General features: G+C 44.7%; 1 protein-coding gene across 13 annotated transcripts in view; it reads left to right on the top strand.

The window, feature by feature from the left end:
* Positions 1-24,506, top strand: part of RAPGEF6 (Rap guanine nucleotide exchange factor 6) — a 252,173-nt gene extending 227,667 nt beyond the window's left edge. For 12 of the 13 annotated variants that reach the window (XM_089530351.1, XM_089530427.1, XM_089530390.1 and 9 more), the window contains 3 exons: positions 2,827-3,338; positions 16,034-16,345; positions 18,968-24,506. In XM_089530351.1, the coding sequence (XP_089386477.1) occupies positions 2,827-3,338; positions 16,034-16,345; positions 18,968-18,993 (850 nt within the window). In that variant the 3' untranslated portion in view covers positions 18,994-24,506. The remainder of the gene's footprint in view (positions 1-2,826; positions 3,339-16,033; positions 16,346-18,967) is intronic. The other variant, XM_089530436.1, reaches the window with a different exon arrangement.
* Positions 24,507-26,497: the final 1,991 nt, after the last annotated feature.

Genomic DNA, 26,497 nt, shown 5'->3' with positions numbered 1-26,497 from the left:
CAGGACCAGAGTGCTTTGTGCTGTGACAATAATCACCCTATGGTCTGTGCAAGCTTTATACTGTAGGTTGGGTCTGTTTCTGAGGCCCACGTGCCATGCAGACAACCATTTCTGCCTGCAGCGGAAACATGGAGGTGTTACAAACCGCCGCTTTGCGGTGGTCTCCCGGCGCTGCTGTTTGCTCTGCAAGGGAGCCACCACAGCCAAACCGCGCGGCTCCCTTGCGGAGCAAAAAAGAAGCTCCAAAATGGAGCTTCTTCCGCGAGACGCCAATGGTGCACTTGCGATGTCATTAGCGCTGCGCGACGTGCGGACGCACAGCGTCTGTTACGTCAGGATGGCGGCGGCCGTGTGGAACGGCCGCCACCATTTGTTATGGACAGAGTCCGTAACAGGAAGAGGGGCGTCTGGAAGAGACCCCCCTTTTTTAAACTGGGACGTCCTGAGGATGTCCCAAGTGGTGGTTTGTAACCCGCCATAGTTTTCCCACCTTCCTGCCATGAAATTCATGTGAACATAGATGAGATTCCGAAGTGATCTCCCAATGGTGCATTCACTACTAAACTCTGTTTTGTTTAGTGCCTGTCTTGTTTAGTTCAATCAAGGTTGTTATATTATGTCCTTTCAGACCTTAGCCATAAAGACCTATACTGATATGACTGTGTAATTGCTTGATTCTGACAAGTATAATTAATATACTAGATCAATGATGGCGAACCTATGCCACATGTGCTGGAAGTGGCATTTGACGCCATTTCCTCAGGCACGAGCAAGGGAGAAGGAGGAAGAGGCATGCATGTGCCCGTTTCTCTTCCTCCCTGCCTTTTCTTGGTCTCTAGCTGTCTCTCTGAGACAGCGGGAAGCCAGAAAATGGCACTTGGGCCAAAGAGCCTCCCAGCCCTCTCCTGGCCTCTCCCAGATAGGTGGAAGCAGGGGAAAGGGTGGGAGAGGGGGAGAGGAACTACCGGCGCATGCCAGTTGCTCCTCTTCAGTGACCTTTGCCGACCTCCAGCTGTCTCAGGAGAGACAGCTGGAGGCAGGCAAAGGTCCATGCGGAAGAGGCGCTGGCTCATTCCGAGCCCCCTTCCCCCCCCCCCACTTGCCTTGTCTGCCCTCCAGGTGTCTGCAGAGTGGCACTTGGAGGGCAGGCAAGTTCCATGGGGAAGAAGGGAGGGGGCATGCCCAGTCCTCTTCTTCCCCCTTTGCCTTTCCTCACCCCCAAAGGGCTCCAGAAAGCGCTTTGGGGGTGAGGAGAGGTCTAGGAAGAGGAGGACTGGGCCCATGCCCATGGTTCTGCTCCCCGTGGGCCTTTGCTGACCCACAGCTGTCTCTCAGAGACAGGTGGGAGCCGGGAAAGGGCAGGGGGAGAAGCGCCACCCCAGAGGGTGGAAGCCCTGCCCCTGATGGCAGAAACCATGCCCCCAGGCCGGAGGTCCCACTCCAGCACGCAGCACCATCCTGGGGTGGCAGAAGCCCCATCCCCCGGCACACGAACCTGAAAAGGTTCACCATCACTGTACTAGATGTTAAGCATCACTGATCCTTTCAAGAAATCTTATTAGAAATTGAATTAAATGTTGAGTCAGCACTCCTAATTCTTCTGCGGTATTGTACTGTTTACCTTGTTTTCCTCTAAGGAAAGTGGCTTCTTTTCTGAAACAGTGCACCAGGGATAGGAGAGAAGCACAATGTGCACTGTTGTTGCACAACCTGGGAAGATTAGATATCAAAGAAATAATCTAGGAAAAGAGAATCAAGCACAGGAACAGATTAAAAGAACTCATAAAAATTAATTGTAGACACAACCTACATACTGTATATACTCAACTATAAGTCGAGAAATTTATGCTGCAAAATGGACTCCAGAATCATGGGTAGACTTATATACAGGGCAATAAGTTAATACTGCTTATAGATTTCCTGAAAGAAATGCCCACCTTCCTCTGTAGCCAGGGATCTTTAAACAGCTTCCCATTTGAGTCCCTGGCACGCTGTCCTCTCTCTCTTCGTATGTGTGTTATCCCTCAGCCTTGCCTCGCAGCCAGAGTTGTTGAGGCAAGGGACAGAGAGAGAATATGCCCAGGCTTGGACCCCATTTTGCAAACCATGAGCCTGGAAATCCTGGCAGTAATGTGCAGAGAAAAAGAGAGAGGTTTGCCCCCCCCCCTTTTGCAAGCCACGAGCCTTGGGAATCCTGGGGGTGAAGAGAAGAGAGAGAGAGAGGTCTGTCCCCCTTTTGCAAGCCATGAGCCTTGGGAATCCTGGGGGTTATGTGCAGAAAAAAAAGAGAGGTTTCTGCCCCCTTTTGCAAGCCATGAGCCTTGGGTATGCTTTTGGTAAACGGAAGTGTGTGTGTTTGTGTGTGTGTGTGTGTGTGTCCATGCTGAGACTATGACTCTTGGGAGAGGTCCAGAGAGGGAGATGTAGGGAGGGAAGTGGTGTTTTGTTTTCCCCCTTTAGATCTTTTGTAACATGCCCCCGTATTTGAACATCGACTTATCCACGGGTCATATCAAAATCCATGATTTTGGCCCCAAAAACTGCCCTTGACTTATACATAGGGTCGACTTATACACGAGTATATACGGTAATCAGTGCTTACAATTGTTGTGACATTTTTATTTGTGCTGTAAATTTAAAATCTTTTTTTTTTTAACAATTCGCAAGATTCAGCAAAATGCTGTACTTGCTCCGACGGGAAATGCTTATTAAAGTGAAACATACAGGTTTCCTAGAACACTGGATGTTTTCAGTACTGAATGGCTTGCATACTCTGTTCATCATTGGTTTTGCTTTCTTCCTAAATGGTGTTGTCTTCTGTTCCAGTTGGCCGCTTCCTAGACCTCCAGTGATCCGGGGACTTCCTGTCCCATCTTCCATGAGTACAGAGGAGATTTCCCATGAGCACATCATGATAGAAGCAGCAGATAGTGGTCGTGGCAGCTGGACTTCTTGTTCTAGTAGTTCTCATGATAACTTCCAAAATATCCAGAACCAGAAGGGATGGGACCTCTTAAATTCTTATCGCCACACTCATTTAGAAAGGGCCATAGCCGAAGTTGAACCATCAAGTTGTTGTCCTGAAGAGACACATTTGCAGTCCCACCTTCATTCAAATAGCAGCAGGCAGTCCAAAGCTAGCACAGACTTTGACGAATCCCGGCAAAGCTGGGCTTCGTCAAGCTCTCTATCTGATGCCCATGAGGCAAATTATGGGACAGTAAAACGAAGAGGACTCGACAGCTTAACAGTGGAGCAGGCTGAGGTTTTGGACTCCAAAGCAGGGAATGATGCCACATATAAAACTGTGACATCAAGTACGGAGCGAGGCCTCATAGGTAAGCCAAATGAAAAGTCCATGGAAGCTGCTGCAGCTGTTATATGTTATATTATTAAGCTGTTAAGAAATGACATCACTAGATCTGGGGGCTGAATTGCATGTTAAAAACTGACTTTGTACACATGTTTTCAATCAAATGAATCCTCAGATGAAGTGTTTCCAGACCTCCTTGGGAGCAGGGCTGGGATTTAAAGGAATAGAACAGCATTCTTTTTTATTGCCTTATAGAGAAGGGAGCAGGCTTATGCAGAAAACAGGAAACTTCTTTGTGACCTTTTCTTCTGCTTTGAAAAAAAGATTTCTTGCAGTTCTCTGATTAAAAAATTGTGCTTTCTCTTTTGAGCTGGTGAGTGAATCAGGCTGAAAGACAGTCTCCATCAATTCAGCGCTGCCTGCCTCTTTCCCTTGCCTTCAAAACAGAAAAGAAATGGCTTTTCGGGAGTTGTGTTTAGTTGCCATCAGATTGGCCATCATCCAAACACTGCATATCATAAAAAATAATCTCTGCCAAGAAAAGGAAAAAATTGGAGGATATGTAAAAAAATGACATTTTAATTGTGCACAGAGTGCACATGGTTTTCAGTTCAGAGAATATTTATATTGGGTTGGCCAATGCCATGGAGGTTCAGGAGCCAATTTATATGTTCTTTGAGCATTGCCAGAGCATCACAACATGCTGGAAGAGACAACACATCACTTCCCATCTCCAGTTTTGGCTGATTTTTACTCAAAGAAACAGTGGGAGGATGAGGTTGGGGTGGGAGGTAGAAAACAAAACCACCATATCTTGGAATGTTTTTATTATATTTGGAACCATTTTAGGAGAAAACTTCTTGAAAATTAAAACCAAAATTGTAGTGATGTAGGAAGGTTTTGGGGAAGATTGCCAGGGGACTTCAAGGGTCTGCAAAAATGGGGGTTTGAGAGTGCAATTTGCATTGGGATACTGAAAAGAAACATTGTCCTTAGATATGAAGACCAATAAGGTGTGTGTGTGTGTTGTATAGATTTTGTAAGAATAGCCACGGCACAGGGTTGTTTTTAGTTTTATGTTTTCCATAAATTCAGGAAACTCCAAACTCAAGTCAGATGAGGATTTATGAATATATTAATTTAATCTAAGGACTCACTGAGGGTACAGCAGCTGTAACATTTAAGCCAGGTTGCCCAACCTGTAAGAATCGGTGCATCCTTCATTTTCACAAATACAACTGGCAGTGACCCGCTCTAGAAGAAGAAGTCTTCTCTCTCAATCCCATTTTTATTAAATGAAGAGTTGATAGGACTTGGGAATTTTAATTTATATTGAGATTTTAGTTTTTTATCCCTCAAGCCCCTGCCCCAAAGTAAAGTGAAATATACATCCCTGAATTATCAAACAGAAATTATATTTGGGGGCTGGGGTGTGCTGGTATCAGCTACTATATTAGACTGTTGAGATTAAAATATTTTTCAGGAGTGGAATGTAAAAGTTCACTTATTTTGTTCTGTCACATAGGAAAAAAATGAATAACTAGAAAAACTGTAATCCATGGTAGAAAAGATCATGAGAGTTTTTATGCATTTTTGATTATTTATTTCATACTCTTGGGGTTTTTTCTCCTGCAAAAAAACATTATTTGATATCATTTGTGGAAAAAGAACCTTGTGTGGCCTAAATCAAATTCCAGTCCAAGTCCCACAGTGAGAAATGTCTTGTAGAAACTAACCCATTTTTTTCAAAGGAGTACCAATTTGTTGAGATAGCCTTATTAGCTGAGGAAGAGTAAATAGGTGGGTGTTCTTTATATCCCTACTCTCTCCCAGATCTGGCATTTTCTAGATGTTTTGGGCTACAAATATAATCTTCAGCCACTACAACCAATGGAAGTTTTAGTTTGGCATTTGTGAAGGGCACTAGTTAGAGAAATGTGGCAGTATTGAGAAGCTAGATTCAGTAAAAGAATAACTCTGAACTTTTAGAAAGCCAAGCCTAAGAGCCTGACTCCATGGCCTTCCTCCACACTCTTTTCCTATGATGATTATAGGACAGTGACATCCAATATGGACAAAAAGAGAAGGATATTTCTTCTTCATGGTCTCTGCGAATCATACAAATGGGTTTCACTGCGCCTGCGCAGTGCTGCTCGGAAACTTCTGGAATCACTGGGCAAAGTTTACTTTGCAACATATAGAAACTTTTTGGCGGTAACTCCGCCCACCCGTTATAAGGCCCCTGCCTTCCCGCTCTTTCCCCAGTTCCTTTTTTCCGCCGCGCTAGCTGCTTCAGGGAACGTCGCTCACTTTAGCTTGCAATCGGAATCACTTTCACTTTTGACCTCGGACCGTCTCTTGACCATTCTTTGTCTCCTGTCCCTGGTAACTTCGAACTCTCGGACTGTTGACCTCGTTTCTGGACTTTCCCTTTCAACTTGTCGACTTCGGAAAATGCCTGCTCCATTTAAGAAGTGTGATGTCTGCGGGGGCAAGGTGCCCATCCAGGACCCGCACTCCTCCTGCTTCCTCTGCTTGGGCAAGGAACATGACATGAAGGCTTGCCCACTTTGCAAGTCCCTCTCATCCCAGGCTCGCAAGAACCGTGAGTCCCGGCTGACCTCGGCCATTGCTCTGGGCAAGGTTCAGGAGGGAGGCCCCCGTCCATCATCGGCTCCTTCGGCCCCACCACCTGCCTCATCTTCCCGGGCGAGTGTGTCCAGCGTGGTGTCTGCCCTGCCGATGGCAGGATCTTCCACCACCACCGATGTGGCCCATGGTTCACATAAACCCAGTGCCACCGACAAGCCCTCCAAGCACCCCCACAAGCAGTTGGGGACTGAGGGTACCGAGCCCAGGGCAAAATCCGGGAAGAAGCCGTCCCCGGAGGGCTCGCGCGCAAAGGATCGCGCGGAGGCCTCATCGGTCCCAACTCCGTCCTCCAAGGCGTCGTCGAAGGCATCTCGACATGCGTCCAAGCCGCCCGAGACGGGGACATCCTCTTCAGGAAAGGCTGCACCGGTGGAAAAGGTGAAGACATCTAAGCCTCAATCCACGGGAGCCGTCAACCTGCTGGACCTGCCGGACAATCCTTTCTTCCCCCCCGAGGATCGGGCCAAGACGCAACGATCGTCCAAGAAGAGGCACCACAAGGAGGCAACGGAAGGCTCCGTACCAAAGAGGTCTAAGCCCTCCAAGGACCACACCGGGTCGGAGGTTTCCTCCAAGGGAAAGGAGCGCGCTTCCCACAAGCAATGCTCCCCGACGAAGAAGGCTCCAATACCAGCCTCTTCGCGCCCTGATGGCTCGTCCGCCTCGCATGCGGCCGCTCTCCTGGACACACCGCTGCTGTCGACGGTCGACTTTGCCCGCGCCGATGAGGTAGCAGCTGAGCTCCCTCGGAGATTGTCACCTTTGCCTTCCATCCATTCGGAGGTCGACGAACCGATGGAGAGGGACACTGACATGTTTTTTGACCCCGAATCCGGGAGATACTACATGTCAGTGCCGAGGGAGACCGCCTTCAGGGAGTTCACCCAGCTCAACCTGCGCCCGGTGGCCCCCCAAGATGACGAGCCTGCTCCTTCCCATGCGACGGCCTCAGCCTCTGCACCACGCCGCTTCCTGACGGAGCCACCGGCCCTACAGATCCCGGCGCGTTCAGCAACTCAAGTCAGGGTCCCGGACATCCCGCTTACTTCGGACACCGACTCCGAGGGGGAGCCCTTGCTGCCGTCGGGGATCCCTCGGACGACGATGACACCTCTGTCCAGGCGTCTCCGCAGCGGATGCACCACCCGGAGCCTTCCTCCCCGACACATGATGTGCGCTCCTTCAACGAGCACAACATTAAGATGGCAAGGGCCCTGGACATTGAGCTCTCCTACCCCGAGGAGGAGGCTCGGGATCCTGTGGAACGTCGGGTGCATGGCCGGGTGCCCACGCCTCCCTCCATCCCGCTGCTGCCCTCCCTTGAGTCCATTGTCCGGAGGTCGTGGGATGCGCCAGCTTCCCTCATCGGATCGTCCAGGAAGATCAAGTCCCTCTACCGGATCTCCCCGTCGAGTTGCTCTTGGTTGGCCGAACACTCCAAGCAGAACTTGGCGATCGTAGAGGGGGCTCAGCAGGGCTTCGTCCCCAAGCAGGCAACTACCCCAGTCGACCGGGAAGCGAAGAAGGTTGATGGTCTAGCCAAGAAGGCCTACTCGGCGGCGGCCCTCGCAGTCAAGGCCATCAACTATAACGCCTGCATGGAGGCGTACATTCAGACCCTTATGGAGGGGATCTCGCCGCTCGTCCCAGACGTCCCAGACGAAACCCAGCGACGCCTGGTAGAGATCTGTGATGAGGCCCATTTGATCGGCATCTGGCTCATCACTGCCTCCAGAAACGTGGCTGACTGTGCGGGACGGGTGATGTCAGTTTCGTTGGCTCTGTGCCAGCATGCGTGGCTGAGGGGTTCAGACCTCAATGCCAACGTCAAGTCAGCCATAGAGGACATGCCCCTGGATGGTAGCGGCCTCTTCCACGCCGAGACCGACAAGCGCCTGAACCGCAAGTTCAGGATGAAGGCGGCGGTGAAGAAACACGGGATGTCATCGGCTCCCATCTCGCCCTTCAGAAAGAGGCAGCGCCCATGGCAGCCGCAAGGTCAGTCACAGGGGACCTTCCAACAAGACCGGCAACCTCAGCAGCAGGGCTCCCAGAGATGCCGGTACCCCTCTCAGTCCTCCTCCTCCTCCTCTGGCCATTGCAACTTTCCTTCCCGGTACCGAAAGTCCCGCCGGCAGGACACCGACCAGGGGAAGAAGAGAGCCTGAAGGGTTGCAGCGCGCTTCATCTCTCCTTCTTTTTTCTTTTTGGACATTTTAAGGCCCTTTGTCACCACCTGGGCCTCCATTACTACGGACTCGTGGGTCCTCAACATCGTCCGTAGGGGTTATGCCCTCGAGTTCCAAGAGCTCCCCCCAACCAGAGCCTTCATGTCCACTCACCCCTCGGACACCCTTCTCGACGAAGTGCGCACTTTGCTGGACAAAGGGGCAATCTCCCCTTTACCACCCGAGCAATGCTCCAGGGCCTTTTTCTCCAGGTACTTCACGGTACCGAAGGCGGATGGGGGCATCAGACCCATCTTGGACTTGAGGGAGCTGAACTTTTTCCTTGAATACCGCCAGTTCCGGATGGTAACCTTGGCCTGCCGCTTCTCCACCAGGGCCTGTGGTTCGCGACGGTCGACTTGAAGGATGCTTACTTCCACATCGGAATTCGGGAGTCCCACCGGAGATTCCTCGCCTTCGCCATCGGCTCCACCGCGTACCACTACAACGTGCTCCCGTTTGGCCTTGCCACGGCTCCGAGGGTTTTCACGAAGTGCATGGCACCAGTGGTGGCATACCTTCATCAGAAGGTCTACAGAGTCTTCCCGTACCTGGACGACTGGTTGTTTGCCGCCGACTCACAGCACGAGCTCCGAGAGGCAGTCTCATTCGCCTTGCACCTTTTGGACTCCCTCGGACTGGTCGTCAACGAAGAGAAGTCCCACTTCACTCTGACCAGACAGGCCAAGTTCATCGGGGCCTTCCTTGACTCCGAAAGATGCTCCGCCTTCCTCCCTCCGGACCGTCTCCAGTCGTTGGTGGCATCGCTGAGGCCTTGCATCTCTCACAGAAGGGTGAGGGCCAGAGATGTCCAAGTGGCTCTGGGCCACATGGCGTCAACGACGTTCGTGACACCGTGGGCAAGGCTTCGCCTCCGACCACTGCAGTCCTGGTTCCTCTCAGTCTTCTCTCCGATGGAGGACCCTCCGTCCAAGTGGCTCACGGTACCGAGACCGGTGGCCGCTTCACTGAGTTGGTGGCTGAACGGCCGCAACGTCTGCATCGGGATGCCCTTTCATCAACCTCAGCCTCAATTGACTTTGACAACCGATGCTTCCCTGGAGGGCTGGGGCGCCCACCTACTCGACCTGGTTGTCAAGGACAAGTGGTCGGCCCAGGACAAGCATCTCCACATCAATGCTTTGGAGATGCTCGCAGTCGAGAAGGCTTTGAGGGCATTTGAATTTGCTGTCACAGGCAAGGTGGTCCTCCTGAGAACGGACAACACCACCGTGATGTATTACATCAACAAACAGGGAGGCACCAGATCCAAGACTCTGCTCGAGATTACTCTTTGCATTTGGGACTGGTGCATCCAGAGACAGGTGCTCCTCCAGGCGATTCACCTTCCAGGAGAGGACAACGAGTTGGCAGACCGCCTAAGCAGATCCCCTTCGGTGTGCCACGAGTGGAGGCTCCATCCGGAGACGGTCAGCGACCTGTTCAATCGGTGGGGAACCCCCCAGGTCGACCTCTTCGCGACCGAATGGAACAGCCACTGTCCCCAGTTCTGCTCCAGGAGGCGAATGGACGGATCCCTTGGAGACGCGTTCGCCTTCCCTTGGTCGGGAGAGCTACTCTACGCCTTCCCTCCCTTCCCTCTCGTCATCAGGGTGGTGTCCAAGATGACAACGGACCGTTCGCATGCGATCCTGATCACTCCGTGGTGGCCGAGAAAGCCCTGGTTCACATCCCTTCTCCACCTCTCCAAGAGATGCTTCCTCCGCCTCGACTTCCGTCCGGACCTGCTGTCGATCCAGGACGACCGGATTCTGCACCCGGACATCGAGAGCCTGCCGCTGGTGGCCTGGAGAATCCAGCCCTAGCCTCACTGCCGGATGTGGTGAGGACGGTGATCCTGGCTGCGCAGAAGCCATCCACCCAGCGGTCCTATGCCCTGAAGTGGAGGAGGTTTAGCCTCTTCCTTGATCGAAAGGGCTTGTCTCCTGCTCAAGTTTCCACTCCAGTGGTGCTGGAGTTTTTGATGGCACTGTTGGATGAGGGGTTGTGCCTCACATCCATCAAGTGCTACCTCTCTGCCATTTGTTCCAGGTACCAGTTTGGGGGTAGGGCTTCCTTCTTTAGGGACCCCCTGGTGAAGGGGTTCCTGAAGGGATGTGCCGACCTGTACCCTCCTGTGTCAGTACCGACCCCAGCTTGGAGCTTGGAGACGGTGCTGGCCGCGCTCCAATCCAAGCCCTTTGAACCGATGGCCACAGCGGACTTGAGACTACTGACTTGGAAAACCGCCTTTCTTGTGGCCATCACCTCTGCCCGCCGTGCGGGCGAACTCTGTGCCTTGTGGAGGGACCAGCCCTTCCTGAGGTTTCACAAGGATAAGGTGGTCCTTCGGACAGACATTACTTTCTTGCCTAAGGTTGTGTCTGCTTTCCACATGTGCCAGGACATTGTGTTGTCTACCCTCGCTTCCAATCCGACTTCAGATGCGGAGCGCAGCCTGCACTCTCTTGATGTCAGGAGAGTGCTGGCGTTTTACCTGGACAGAACTGCTGCCTCCAGTCGGTCCGAGAGACTTTTCCAATGCTACTCGGAACCGAAGAAGGGGTTGCCCGTGTCTGCGCAGAGGTTTTCCAAGTGGGTGGCTGGTACCATCCACCTCTGCTATGAACTGCTGGGTAAAACCTCTCCCTGGCAGGGTTTGGTCCCACTCCACAAGAGCAGTGTCAGCATCCTCTGCATTCCTGTCGGGCATTCCCTTGGAGGATGTCTGTAAGGCTGCTGTCTGGTCCCAGCCATTGACTTTTATAAAGCAAGTTTTATAAACCAGAGCCATCCGAGACGCAGCTTTCGGGAGGGCTGTGTTGGTTTCAGGGTTGCATTGATTGCAATACTGATGGTTTGTGTTTTCAGTGTTTATGTACATAATGCCACTGTTTTACATTCTGTTGAATGTTGGTTTGCACAGTTCCAATGGGACTGGTCTTGCATGACCTTTGATCCCCTTCTCAGGTTTTGCAATGTTATTGCTGTGTTGAGTATGTGCATGAACAAAAAGACTGACTCTTTTTATGGTTCAAGGTGTTTATTGTTGCAATAAATATACCCTTGGTTTACCATAGCTTTGGTTTCAGGACACTCCCTCCGCCGCTTACCTAAGCATGTCAGTCTAAACCCATTTGTATGATTCGCAGAGACCACGAAGAAGAAGGGACAGGTTGCTCACCTGTAACAGTATTTCTTCGAGTGGTCATCTGCTAATACATACAAATCCCACCCATCCATCCCCTCAGTGTCCTGCTCTTATTGGCTCTTTCCATCGCCTGCTTGGCGGAAAAATTGCGGAACTGGGGAAAGAGCAGGAAGGCAGGGACCTTATAACGGGTGGGCAGAGTTACTGCCAAAAAGTTTCTATATGTTGCAAAGTAAACTTTGCCCAGTGATTCCAGAAGTTTCTGAGCAGCACTGCGCAGGCGCAGTGAAATCCATTTGTATGTATTTGCAGATGACCACTCGAAGAAATACTGTTACAGGTGAGCAACCTGTCCATCTTACTAGATGCTCTCACCCTCTCTCTCTCTCTCTCTCTCTCTCTCTCTTGCCTACTCTTTCCAATGCATGATAATCTCTGCTCTGAGATACTACCCCTGCCTCTGTGCCTGTGTTATGCCTTCATCTCATCTGTGGCTATACAACATGTTTCTTTAGATCTCATTCATAGACCACTACACAGAGAAGATCAGGTATCTATCTACATTCCCACAATAGATAGTCTTATATGCAAGCACAGTTTCATCCCAGTATTTGCACCAGAGGCCTTACAAGCAGCAGCTTCTTAAGAATGCCCTGTGTCAGGAATATGGGAATTTCAGCAAAGAGAGTTGTAATTTTAGCACATTGAGGTGTTTTGTTTTTTTAAATCCTTAAATAACTGCTTTATAAAACATTTGGAAGCCCTGTGAAATAAATTGTGGTGAGCCTGACAGTGGAACAGCACCTTTCATCTTTGTGCTCTGATAAAAGTGAGTGATCTTTGGGATGAAGTCTCTGTCTGTGAGCATAGAATCTTAGAGTTGGAAGGGACCACTAGGGCATCTAATTCAGCCCCCTGCCTTGCAGGAATGTACAATGAAAGCACTTGTGAGAGTGTAAATTGTTGCTATCGTTCAAAACTGAAGGAAAAAGGAGATGAGATTGAGGTGTGAATTTGTTAAAGGGGGAGGGGGAGATTACCAAGAAGACCAAAACAAATAAAATGTGATTAGTAAGAAATTTACTCAAGTGTAACCTCCTTATCAGAAGCTCATTGCTTCTCCTCAAATTACAGTGCAGATGGTGTAGGTTTAGGGCTGCACTGGGCCCCAGGAGAACTTGTAGGGCTGCAGCAGCAGCTAATTTTTTTTAAAAAAATTGTCCTCTGGGGCACATTCTGCCTTTCTTGGCCATTTTTGGTTCAGTAGAAGGTGTTTTTGAAACAAGAACTGAGCTAGAAGGAATTTCTTCCTGTTTTAAAGGAAGGCCTTTACCCATGTCTTCTAGAGGAGTCTGGGGACAAAAAAGATACTTTGGGAGAAAAAAGTTGAAGGTTCACATGGAACCCATGGGCCACAGTTTTACTTCCTTCTCAGAGGATGTTAGCCTTGTGTTGCATTTCATTCTCTGCTTCACTTCATAGCAACAGTATAGTTGAACATTTGGGTTCAAACCCCATCCTCATGCAATCTATGTAAATCTAGCTCTTTCCTTCCCAGTTGGAAATCTTTTCTCATAGTTTCTATCCATTCTTTCCTTCTTTGTTTGATGTGGCATTTTATGAGCTGTCTGTTTTTTACAGTTATTCTTAGGCCTCAATCAGAATGTTAGCAAGAGCCATTCTGCAACTACACTTCCATATTTTAACACAGGATATCCCAAATGCATGCTTGTAGTTAATTAAGCTTTCATTTGTTATCAGCTAAAAAAGCTATATGGAAGTACAGATAGATAACATAGAAACAGTGTGAAGTCAATAGTTGCATTTTCAGTTTTTTACTAGAAACTAGCTGTTTGAAACTAGAAGTTACCATGCCTCCTATTTTCAGTTATACTCCTCAGCAGGAAATAAATTTCATTTTGAAACTTGGGATGATCTACCAGTGCACTTGGACCCTTCACTGTTGATATGTACTATCATTTTTCTTTCCCAGATGTGATTGGGAGCATCGTAGTATATCATAATAATTTTTGCTTTTACTTTCCACTGTCTGGGTTGCCACTACTTCAAAGTTTTGCACAGGCAAGTACAGTGGGCCCTCCCCTTACGCAGGGATCCGTTCCGAATCCCTCCATGTAAAGGGAAATCAGTGTATGCTGGAGCCCCATAGGAACTAATGGGGCTTGTTTGCATGGCGTCGTGTGCGTGCCATGGGTGTGCCTCCATTACTTCTTCCGGGGTGCATGACGAGCTCTTTCATTGCGGGCGTATGGTGCGCCCATGTAAAATGCGGGCACACTGTAGTATATGAGTAGTTCTGTATATACAGTAGATGGCTAAAATAATAGGTTAACATTTTAGGATAACCTAATAGTGATGCAATATTGGAATTTTTGGCTTTTTTATATTAACATACACATGGTTGTGTTCAGAATTACAGAAATGACCTTCTACCACCTGAACAAATTTAATATTGAACTTAAGTATGTTGAAGTTTTTTTTATTTTTGAGTGGAGGGTCTTGCTCTGTTTTTGATTTGGACAACAAATCTGCATTCCAGTGCTAATACCACTTGACCATCTTAGTAAATCTAGTAAAATCACAGTAGAAACTGAGAATGTGAGAGTGTAAAATCCAGGGATAAAATAGCTGAATTTAAGCCTTGCTAACTGAATTAATGGAGTTTGGGTGAAGGTAAGTAATGAGATTAATTGTGGACATTTTAATGGCTTGGGTTGCTAGCAGTGGTGCTGGCACCAAGCTGTACAAAATGGATAAAATATCAGTGCGGAAATAGGAAAGCTGTCAGACATTTTTATCAGGCAGTGTCCAGACATTTGAACCTAGCTTTGAGAAGGGGGTAATAGGTACGCTTTAGGTCACTTTATATGACTTTTTTTTGTGGGGAAAAAATAAAATTTTAAATGAATTTTAAATTAGCTGACAGCATATCATCAAAGTGACCTGAAGCAGCTTTATTTTGGCCTGTCTGTTCAGGCCCTTAGAGTCACAGCCATCCTATACAGACTCTCCTGCCCATGCACCTCACATAGTTTTCTGCTCTTTCAAGAATCTAAGAGCTTGTCTGCTGGGGTGATTTACCCTAAATTCTCCTTGGGCTCACTGAATTCTGCTTACATGAAGCAGAGCCCAAACCCTGAATCATGTCTGATGCCCACACCCAATTCTGGGCTTCCTCTCCCTAATCTGCATTTAAATAACTCACCTTTTGCTGTGGGGTTTTGTCTTTACTTATGGTCCTTGCGAGCTGCCCAGTGCCACTGCTGTGGGCGTGAGTCACTCCAGTGTTGATAGCATGGTTGGGTGCTTTGTTCTGACCTCAGCAGCAGCGCCGGGAATGAATGGGGGATTTGCGTGCATCATTTGTTGTGAGAGCCAAAAACCCACAACAAAAGAGAGTGATAAGGGGCAAATTAAGGAAGCCCAGAGTATTCTGGAAAATCTAATCCTGCCTTTAGTCTATATTGATGGGGAGTGGGTGTGGGAAAGAACAAAAGTTGTCAGACACTATATGTTGGCCGAGGTTGCTCACTAGTGTCCTATATGAACAGGTTCAGATTAAGACCATGCTTGCTCCCTTTGTTCAGTTTGGCAGTAACCAATCAACCAGCCCTACCAAGTTGATGGATGCTACTACTGCGAATAATGTCTCTGAGAATGTGATGCCAAATAATAAGTACTTATATAATTATCCATGGAAGTGCAACATAACTTTAAAAATGAACTTGCCTACAAAATGGATTTTCTCAGCTGTTGTAGTTTTCACAGTATGTTGTCCTCCCCTGCCTCCAGAAATTAAGTATATCTAGAAATTAAAAGTGGCATATGAATAGAATACTTATCACAAGGGGGCATAGCAAAGAAACTCTAGAGCTTCTCTTTAGTAGATGGCCTCTTTTTTTTGTGGTTTTGTTACTTTATTGAAAGAAAGTAGTTGATCTTAAGTAGTTGTCACAGCAGCTCCCTGAGTCCTCTGCACAGACACTGGTAGATGGCCTCTTTTGAAAGGAACATGTTCTACATAATAACTCAAAACAGATTTCATCTAACGTGCTTGTACGTTTTTTTTTGGAAGGACTGTGAGAGTTTACAATAATAAATGTTCAGCTTTTCAGCTACAGGATCAGCTGAGCTGATTTCAAATGGCTTTTGGCCGAAGGCAGTTAGTAAAACTAAAAAATAGAGTAGATGGCAAGGCATCATTAACATGGCAGTTATGGATAGGTAGGAGTATTTGCCAAAGTTTGTGCCACATGCTATCAAAGATAGTTTTTCATATGTTGCTGTTTAAATGCATTTCTAGTCCTCCTCCACCCACTGCAGGAAGATTTGAGTTTGTGGAGACTTTGGAACCTGAGACTGGTGTGTTATGGAAGTGCAGATACATAGCCATTTCTGTTTATGACTGCCTATTTGCAAGCTGTTAAAGTCAAAGGATTTTCTAAACACTGCTCCTTTTCCTTGAATCTAGTAATCCTGCTTCTTATACTACTGCCAGTAGTTAACAGTTCAAAATCCTGCCAGTGGCGTTTTATAACCAATGATTCTACATTTACCTTTTGTTATTGTTTTCAGTTTTAGTCATTGTAACATTTCACTGTTTTTTTAATGCTTTTCCCCCCATTTGTTTCCTTCATTAACATTTCCATTGCTTATTTCTTGTGCCAGTGTACTGTGTCACCTCACCTAAGGAAGACAATAGGTATAGGGAGCCACCGCCCACCCCACCAGGATATATGGGGATTTCTTTAGCGGACATAAAGGAAGGATCACCTCACCACCCACATCTAAAACCTCCAGACTATAGTGTGGCGGTGCAGAGGTCAAAGATGCTGCATAGCAAGCTCTCTAGGCTCTCCTCCGCTCCTCTGACTAGTGAACAAGTGGCCTGTTTTCCAAAGAAGATGCCTCAGTGGCATAGCCAACAGCCGGCCCATCCTAAGCTAGCAGATATGACTGACGCAAATAGTGAAGAGGATGGTATGTTAAAGATCTCCTTTGATAGCTATTTAGTAAATTGGTGTGTGATTATAAGTGTGGGCAATGCGCAAACTGTCTTACCTCACAAGAGAACACCTTGAGTGTGCATCAGTGATTCTTTTCCTTTTAAATCATTTGCACATGCTTGACAAAATGCTTACTGTGAAAACAAATACTCCTAAAATTCAGCAAATGCATCACTACATGAATGATTAACCAACATGTTTTATAAAAAAAGTCAAGTATAAAGCCAATGCACAGAGTGGTCCAGAGTTCTTGTCCTTTAATGACATTCAAAACAACACAGTGACAGAAAAAAAAGTTGCTTAAATGCACTGCAGCAGTTCTTCCACACCTGCCATCCAAGGTATTGTTGGACCATCATTCCCAGAATCTCCCACTATGGGCCATGGTGGCTGGAATTTGGGAGAGTTGAAGTCCAACAAAATCAAGAGTCTCAAGGTTGAGGCCTACTGAATTAGTAGTAGAGTTAGGGCAGGAGCACATGACCTTCTAGTACATGGTAACCCTCTAAACCAAGGGTTCCCAACCTTTTTTTTGCTCGTAGAGCCCTTATTTTTGTGGCAGAGCCCCTAAAAGGCCTACCCTATGACTTACAAGTTAATTGTGTTTAGGAGTATATATAAAAATATTTCTTTCATTTTCCTGGTGCGGCTGTGGAGCACCTTGGAAGTGCACACAGAGCCCTGAGGGCTCCTCGGAGGACAGGCTGGAACTCCTGCTCTATTCTACGTAGAAACTCTCAATGCAGACCTTTGCTTCTTGAGTTTTTTTCTCAGGTAGTAGACTAAGCGTTTTCTCACAGGCTATGCAGCAGGAATATTTTAGGGCCCAACTACTATATAAGCAGACTCTGAAAAAAGCAGTCGGAGGTGCCACAGTTTTAAGTAACAGCTGGCCACACAATAATGGCCATTATTTCCCCGCCCCACTTAAGATTCTGAAGAGAATGCGCTCAGACTGCAAACAGCTGAGGCTTTGCTTTGCAGTTTCAATTATTTACAAGCAAAAGTTTCAAACCTCATAAAATAGCCTAGTGGGCAATAATGAAACCCTGAGAGACCCACTAATTGGACCACACTAGTACTTTGTACTTGACCCCTATTCTGAGCCCTTTACACCTCACCAATCATATTCTAATGGAGTGAGTTCACAAATTCATGAAGATTTAAAAGGAATCAAATGTGGAAGTTTTATGTGTTTTTCCTTGCTTCTAGTTGGCCTGATGAAAACACACAAGTTTGATTTTGTCCTTCATTCCATTTGTACTTCTGTTCTCTATCACTTTTGGGTTATTCATTTGTTTAGCACATTATTTTTCGTTTTTAATTGAATGCATGAACTGTGATGTCTTTCACGCTGAAATTGTGCTTACAAGATCAGGATCTTGGCACAAATGTAACTTGACATGCTTCTTTGACTTTAAAAAAATTGGCAATTTTTGTCTGAGGAAGCTTGCAGTTGCGCTGCATTTACAGTCCCCTATTTAAAAAAGAAGGGGAGAATGGGTGAGCAGATCTGTTGTCCTGGCTGCAGAAGTGTAATTGTGTATAATGCCGTTTATAAATCTTGCATAAATATTAGATCAAAATGTGCATGTTTTTGTTGCATTTCTCAACCTCTGTCTCTTGAGGTACTGTTACCAAGTTAGTAAAGAGCCTCCATTAAGATGCACTAATTTCTGTAGCAAAATTATCTGTTAAATTTTCTTTCTATATTCTTTCTATATTTTTAAAAATCCTGCCATTCCTATCAGAAGTACATGATTCTTTGCCTATCAGTACAAGTTGGACTAATACAAACTTGCTCTGTGACTGATTGGATATTTGAACTCAGCTTTTCAGTCTGACAATGGAATTAAGGAGAGCAACATACGCTCCTTCATTTTATGATAACCTTAGTGTACTGCCCACTTACAAAGTATAGCTGGGTTCCAAAGATTTACTTATGGAACAACCATTCTTTGGGCATGTGCAAAATAATTTAAAACTTTTTGCCACCCTGTGAACACCATGTCTCCTTATCATATTGAAGTTAATTGAAAGACCCTGTGTTGACTGTGTGGCACGAGGAGACTGTGGGAGCAATCTGACCTACCAGTAATTCTATGATTCTGTGATTCTAAAATTGACAAATTATCCAAGCAGTCATATGGACATATTACTTAATCAGGAAGTGTGTGCATTTTTTTTAAAAAAGTGATTTAAATTAGTTAATTTAAAATGATGATGGTGATTAGAGCAAAAGAATTCATTGCAGAAAGCTGCCTTATAAGCATAAGTCTGGCATACTCACATTACTATATAGTTCGTGTGTTAAATAACTTCATTACAGAAAGGGCATGTAATAATTTTTCTTTTATATCAGGGAGTGTGGCCCTCCAGATGTTGTTGGGCTCCATCTCCCAGCATTGCTCATCATTCACTAGGCTGGCTAGGGCTGATGAGAATTGCAGTCCAACAACATCTGGAGGGCCATGTGTTTCCCAGCCGTTGGTTTCCAGTTTTTATCATAATAGGTTGAGAGTGGATATGATTAGAGTATTGACTGTATTACATGACCATGGCATAGACATTTTACAGTATTTTTCTTGTTTCACAGAAGATGAACAAGTATCAGCTGTTTAGCCTATCAGCTTCCTGTGAAAATTGCCTCAAGTCACAAGAACATCGTAAGAAGGAACCATACAATACTGTTAGCTGTAGCTGACAGCTTGCTGCTATTGATTTCCAAATGTTGCTTTTTGCTTCTATTCTGAATATTATGGTGAACTTTGAACTGGATTGTAACTTTGAACTTCAGTCTGCTAAAGAGACAAACAGCTTTATCTGAAGAATACTGACCTTATATTGCAGAAGCCAATATTCAGAAGGATCTAACTTTTAATGCGTTGAGGCCACCTTGGAAGCATTCTTCTCTAGAAAATAGATTTAATCTTTTAGTAGAGTTGACACAGATATTTTCTATTGTGGCCATTCTGGCTCTCAGTTGAAGAATGTTATTTTATGTAGTTACAAAAACTGCAAAAACTTCAGCAAAACCAAGGAGACTTCTGCGGCAATCAGAAGTTTAATTTATTAATTTGGAGTTTATATAAGAGTTTTTGTTTGTTTATACAGGTATGTATATTGGAATGCTCTGGTTGGCTAATGTGAATGCTTTTACAAAGAAAGGTAACAAAGTAGTTGCTAATGAAATGTCTTGTGCTAAGCAGAACACTTTGGACTTCGGAGAAACTGGATGTTCATCAGTGCAGCAAGAGGTTTATACAATGGAACATAAACCTCTCTTGTAAAATGCCAATTCTTTGTGTACTTTAATATAAATGTAGCAGTAGAATACTGCCATCTGTTGGTCCTGTATTTTAAATCCAGTAAAATACATGAGACCATCCTTTCCATTATCAAGTGATTTAAGGAACAACATGCAGTTTCTTTTTTTCTTCAACATATTCTGTTTCCTGCCCTTCAGTCTAACTGATTTATGGTCTATGTTGTATGTACAGCATTGTCTGCCAGACAACCCATCAGGCACAAGCCCCACTGTTTATTTTTTTAAAAGGAAAGATAAAGCACAAGGAGATAATGGTTGTTTGTCAATTCTGTCCTTAAGTTTTGAGCTGTTTCCCTTTCAGCAAGACTTGCACTGGAAAAGAACCTGTCAAAATACGCTCTTTGGGAGACCAGCCTGCAGTGTTTGAAAGTTTCAAACAGAACCACAAAAATGAGGAGAAATGTTTGAATCTAGTTTTTTCTCTTAATAATCACTGTCATTAAATCTTGAATCTCACCTTGAATATCAAACCTTCAGGTTCCCAAGGAAATCAGACTTCAACCTGACCTGTACCTGATCAGATGCCCTGTTGATTCACATAAATGCATAGGATCCAGGATAAACCCTTATGCTTGGAAATTCATTGTATGTTAAGCCCCTGTCAGACTTAGCTCCCTTGAAGCTCTGCACTTAACTTTTCAGATATCTCTGTAGCCACATGAACATAGAAGCAAATGCTCGTTACATAATTTGTGACCATTAGGTTTGAATTTTTGCACTGTAGGCTACTGTACACTTCTTCTCCTGTCCTTGCAACCCAGATGCATTTGAGCTCCTAGAGTACCCCAGATTGGTTCCTATACATATTGAATAGTTTAAGTATAGGTATTTTATTGAGGTATTCATATCAGATAATCCACCTTCAAAGAGCCCATTAAATAAAACATGTTGGGTTTCTTTGCCATTCACAGGAGCCCACAAATGCTTCTCCTTAACTCTCCATTAGTGAATGCATCTGTTGTGGATGAAAGACAGTAGGCAGCAATTATTTTTTCACTTGCTCTCCACTTTGGAAGCACTCTGGAGGAATCAGTCTCAAGTGCCCTAGGAGTCTTATATGACTGCAAGATCAAGTGTTCTGCCTATCCCAGACTTAGGTGCTGGGCTCCAGAGATACTGAGGACCAGTGCCTTTTGGGCACCTTATACTCCCAGTGTGACTGCAGACATATCAGCCCATCTTTCTTCTGACCTTCAAGGATGTTCTGTTGAGTTCTGATGCTGAGTGTTTCTTCAGAGACTAAACAGCCTGGCTGAAGCTTGCCAGAAATTCTGGACCCCTGGATTCTGCACATATTATATGTGTGCAAAGTAAAGGATAAAGCAAAGTCACTGATAGTTTACAGTTAGGCTAAACTAAGGTTGCAATTTACTTAGCCAACCAGAGTACATGGAGAAAAACTGGAGTAAGCTTTGTTTTATTTTCTTCCTCTAGCACATAATTATGGTCCACATTATAAATAGACATGAATGTGTCAATGTATATTTCAAGTTTACTTGTAAATCTTAGTATCGTAAATGTTTACAGTTGAAGCTAGAAGGAAGATGTTTGTCAGTTTTAATGGTGCCTCAGAGTAACTTATTTTTACACTTCAAATTATAAAGAGCGTTCAAATTTTCTTTTGCATGTGAGGCAAATCCATCATATTCTGGTAGCACCCCAAACACAAGTACTAATTTTTGTTTTTACTTTTAAATCTTAAAGACTTTCTATGTGCATTATCCATATTGACTAGGACAGTGATAGCTAACCAGAGGGTATGTTTGAAGAAACCAGAAATAATAGGAGGAACTTAAGAAGCTACCTAATTTGTAATTTAATTAGCTGACAGTATGGCAACACTCAAACCTTAAGTGTCTGAAATAAGTAGCTGAGACATTTAGTCTGCTCTCGGTCTTTTCTGTCAAGGCCTTAATAAAAGCAGTGAGCTTAATGAAATAATATAAACACTGACTCAAGTTGGCATCCATGATTTCAGCGTATGTATCAGTGCAGACATAGGCACAATCTACAGCTAATTTTTCCTCTGTAAACCCAGCTTGGAAGTCTACCATTCTGCAACTTCTGTTGATTTCAGTTAAATGTCTGTAGGATAGATGCATGAGCCACAATCGTAGATAGCCATAGCAGAGACAGGGTGGAAGTACATGCATAGTTGGATGTGGTGTTGAAAGTTCTTACACAACTGACATCCAACAGAATGGGCAAGCTGCTCTTCAGCTGAAAACTGTACGTCGGCTGTTTCTGCCTGCTGATGGACTGGAGTAAGAACTTCAAGTGCCTCTCGCTGAATATGTGTTTCTCCCCAGATGTGCCAGGGCTACCTAGGAATGGGACTATCCTTGAAGGGGGGGGCATGTAAACCTAAAGCCTTAGCTCTCAGAAAATCCAATCCAAATGTTTATCAAGTGGTGCATACCTGGTAACTTAGACATATCTAGAAGTATACAAGGAAGTATGGTGTTTGAGGCCAATAATGTAATTTCTCAGTAACCTCAAATATTTGTTTCAGTTTACAGGAACAAAACAAAAGGATCAAAGCCTTTACTCATGAGGTAATAATCCATTCCCAGTTTATATGTCCATCACTTCTTACATTTCTGTTACGGATGAAATTCAAGGTCTGTTCCCCTCATTTGAAATCCATTAAGCCAGCCATTTGATGTCAATTTACCTTTTTAAATTTGATGTCTTCATATTGACAACATTAGTAATTCTTAGTTTTCAGGTACATTGGTTTTAAAACCAGTGAACATCTTGTTAATCATGTTTTCCTAATACAGAGACTATATAGTGTAAATATACTCTGGGTAAGTGAGCTCTTTTAATGGCTTCATATTTGCACAGTGTGAGTTGCCTCAATCTGTCCTTGCTCTGATCTTCATTTGTTTGTTTTACTTTTTTAAAATCAGCTGATCACATTGATCAGGAACACTGGGCAAAATACAACATGGCTTAGGCCAGACACAGAGACAAAATCACCTTTTAAAATCAGTTCTTAAAATTTTTAATGTTTTTAATGTTGTTTTCTATGCTGTTAATGCCATTTTTGTATTACATGTATTCACCACATGTTCCTCACATTTTGTGTTTTTGTTATATCATTTGTCCAATTCTAACCTACATCATGTGTTTGGGAAATGGTCTCCTCCACCCTGTACATATAGTTTATGCTTTCTTCAATATATTATTGTGAGGAAATTGGCTCAAATCAAATCAGCTAAATATAGAGATGTTTGGCAACCTCAGACATAGAATCAATGTCACTTTTTTATCTCCAGGTGGTTACTTGAATAAGGGGGAAGACACTGACCTAAATCCAATTTTTGGTCCCAACTAGAGTAGATCAACTGAATCAGTGGACATATGACAGATCAGCACTTGTGTAAAATTTCATTGTTCCAGTGGTTCTATTCTAGTTGAGACTAACAATTGGATTTAGGGTTCTGTCACTTAATATGTACTTAGAACTGGGACCTATAGACCTATAGAGCTACCAGTCAAGCTCACTTTGATAACGTCACTTATGTTGTGAGAAAATACAAAACATTGAGGTAGAAAAATGTTAGTTTAGAGTTACTGATGTTTTCAAAAGTAGTGATTTGGGGGAGCTCATTGGTTTCTCTGTACTCTTACTTTTAACAGGAAGATAAAGCCAAAACAAAAACAAAAAACCACCAAAATCTATTTTCATCGGGAGAAAGGGGTTTCAAGATTCACCTTTCTCTCCTAAAAGTTGGAGTATTCTGCATGGACACTAATGGAGATGGTTTTCGCTTAAACTTTTGAAAGCACTTCTTCATGGACTTCTGCATGATCCTGCAGTAGACCTGAATAATGTGAAAAGGGGTATTGCATGAGAATTGGAACCTTATCACACAAGAAAACAAAGTGAACATAAAGCCAGAGAGTAGTAGCTTCCTCTGTGTGCCTTACCACATGGTCTTGTGGCACATCAGTTTTCTTCCTGCGGGAGACGGTCCTAAAATTATGTCTTTTGTCAAACAGATATTTCCAGCTAGAAAAAAGACACACTTTTAAAACCATTTCCTGTGGGAAGAGTACTGAAGCACTACACCATCATGCAGCAAATGACCGAGAAAACCAATACTCTCTGGCTTTATTTCTGCTTTGCTTGCTTTCTCATGCTCTTGGTTAATTTTAGTAGGGAGGTAAAACCAGAAGAAAAGAAAGCTCTTTTATTCAACCCTTTATTCAAACAATTACAGGCAAAATAGCACAGCTATAGGTTCCTCCTCTAGCATACCAATTCTTAAGATATAATTTTAAAGGTAATATTACTTTTCAGTTGTCTTTAAAACATAGCTGAGGAAAAAGGAATACTTCCTTGTTTTACTTAAGCTTTTAAATGCCAACTGTTCAAAATCTGAGTGTTTGCCACTCTTCAGTCCTGCCCCATCCCAATTGTTCTTGTCATCGTCTTTGTCTTTAATTTCTTTATATATACATGGAATGCAATTTAGCTTGTATGTATGTATTAATAACATTTTGCATATGTGAGCATATGGGCAAAAACTGCACAGTTGTAATGGTATTCCAATAGCAATTGTAAAACTGCACAAGTCAGTGATTGTAAAGTATTCTGTAACAAGCAATGTTTGTCTTCTATTTTTTGATACCTCTTACACTTATGTCTTTTAGAAAGACAGTGCCTCTGTATGCTTTTTGTATTTTTACTGAGTGATTGTAAATATTTGTTATATTTTTGGTTAAGAGAATGTTTAAAAGTACTGTTTAATATCCGATCTACTAATGTTGTTGGAACCAATAAAAGACTTAACATGGATTACTGTGCATGGCTCTCATCCGCTTACGGTAGTTTCCCACCCACCAACCCTTTACATGATGATGATGATGATGATGATGATGATGATGATGATGATGATGATAATAAATAGCATTCCTGTTGTTTTGTATCCTCAAGTCATTTCTGACTTCAGAGTTTTCTCTGAGGCAGAGCAAGTATAACTTGCTCCAGGTCACCCCTTGGGTTTCTGTGGTCAAGTGGGGATTCAAAACCTGGTCTCCAGAGTCCAACATTCAGACCACTGCACCTTTCTGGCTCTTGCTTGCTGACACCTGTTTATTTAACTGGATTTTTCAGTGTAGGTGTATAACAAAGGACACAATCCATGCCCTTCCAGGTTGCATGCAGCTGCAGGACCTGTGGTGTGCCTCCCCCCCCCCCCCCCGATGCTCCTTCCTTCCACTGCTGCCAGATTCTCACACCACTGTCTCTGCTTTCATGCCCCAGTGGCACAAGGAGCTATACCAACTAGAGTTTCTGGGAATGGGAGGAAGCAAAAGCCTCTTTCTTTCATACTCATGCTAATCTATGGGCGTAGTTACTACTTATTTTGTCAATGCCTTGTATGAGGATTGCTGCCACAAAGTGAGAGTGAAGAACATATTTAAAATCCTTTTTCATATAGGAAAGAGAAAATGTAAAGTGGGCAATGTGAATATCAACTATAGGAGGATTTTAAAAGGAGTACTGTCTGATTGTGTGTACTATGTTTTATATATCTTCTTGGGGGAAGAGAGGCAGGCTAGCTCCAACTGCCTGCCTGAAGAAGTGAAGCCCTCCCTTCAGCCACCATCTTGTGGGGAGAGAGGCAGGCAAGCTCCAACTGCCTGCCTGAAGAAGAAAAGCCCTCCCTTCAGCCACCATCTTGGGGGGAGAGAGGCAGGCTAGCTCCAACTGTCTGCCTGAAGAAGTAAAGCCCTCCCTTCAGCTACCATCTTGGAGGGAGAGAGGCAGGCTAGCTCCAACTGCCTGCCTGAAAGAAGAAAAAGCCCTCCTTCCGACCAACATCTTGAGGGGGAGAGAGGCCTGTTATGTTTTATTTTGACTATGTATTGTACTTGCTGTTGTACACCACTTTGATCTAATTAGGAAAAGCGGTATATAAATAAACATTATTATTATTATGTTAAAGAGAACTAACAGCTTTTGTTGTTGTTAACTGCCATCGATTTCAACCTATGATGACCCTATCAACGAGAGGCTTCCAAGCTCTGCTCAGTTCTTCCAGATTCAGGGCCATGGCTTCCTTGGTTGAAGATATCTATCTGGACTGCTGTCTTCCTCTTGTCCTATTGTCTTGTACCTTATCAAATCATTCTCTTTTCTATTGAGTCATGTCTTCAGATGATACATCCAAAGTAAGGCCATCTCAGTTTAGTCTTCTTGGCTTCTAAGGAGAGTTCAGGCTTATTTATGTTAATAGCCATTTATTTGTCTTTTCAGCAGTCCTTGGTATGCATAGAACTCTTCACCAGCATCACATTTCATATGAGATGATTTCCTACTTGTCGGCCTTATTCAATTATATATCTTTATACTTCTGGATTTTGTCTAGTTCCTTCACAGCTGTCCTTACAAATCCTAGTCTTCTGATTTCTTGGTTACAGTCTGCATTTTGTTTAATGTCAGCCAAGGTATGGAAAATCTTGAACTATTTGAATATCTTCATCATCTACTTTAGAATCATAGAATCGTAAAGTTGGAAGAGACCACAAGGGCCATCCAGTCCAACCCCCTGCCACGCAGGAAATCTCAGGTGCATTACAGACCGCTGGATTGCGGCGGTCTGCCGCCGCCGCCGCTTGCACCCTCCGGGAGCCGCAGCCTTTAAATGGCGCGGCTCCCGGACGCTGCCAAGAAGGAAAGCGGAAATAGCGCTCCTTCTCAGGCCCCGGAAGAGGCGCCGCAAAATGCAAGGGGCGCATTTGCGGCATCATTTCCGGGGCGACACGTGCGGATGCAACGCGTCC

This window comes from Sceloporus occidentalis, unplaced genomic scaffold (genome assembly GCF_023333645.1).
Source record: "Sceloporus occidentalis isolate IW3139 unplaced genomic scaffold, rSceOcc1.0.p SCAF_1, whole genome shotgun sequence".
Lineage (NCBI taxonomy): Eukaryota > Metazoa > Chordata > Lepidosauria > Squamata > Phrynosomatidae > Sceloporus > Sceloporus occidentalis.
The sequence above is the reverse complement of the archived record's forward strand: the minus strand, read 5'-3'. Positions and strand labels throughout refer to the sequence as shown.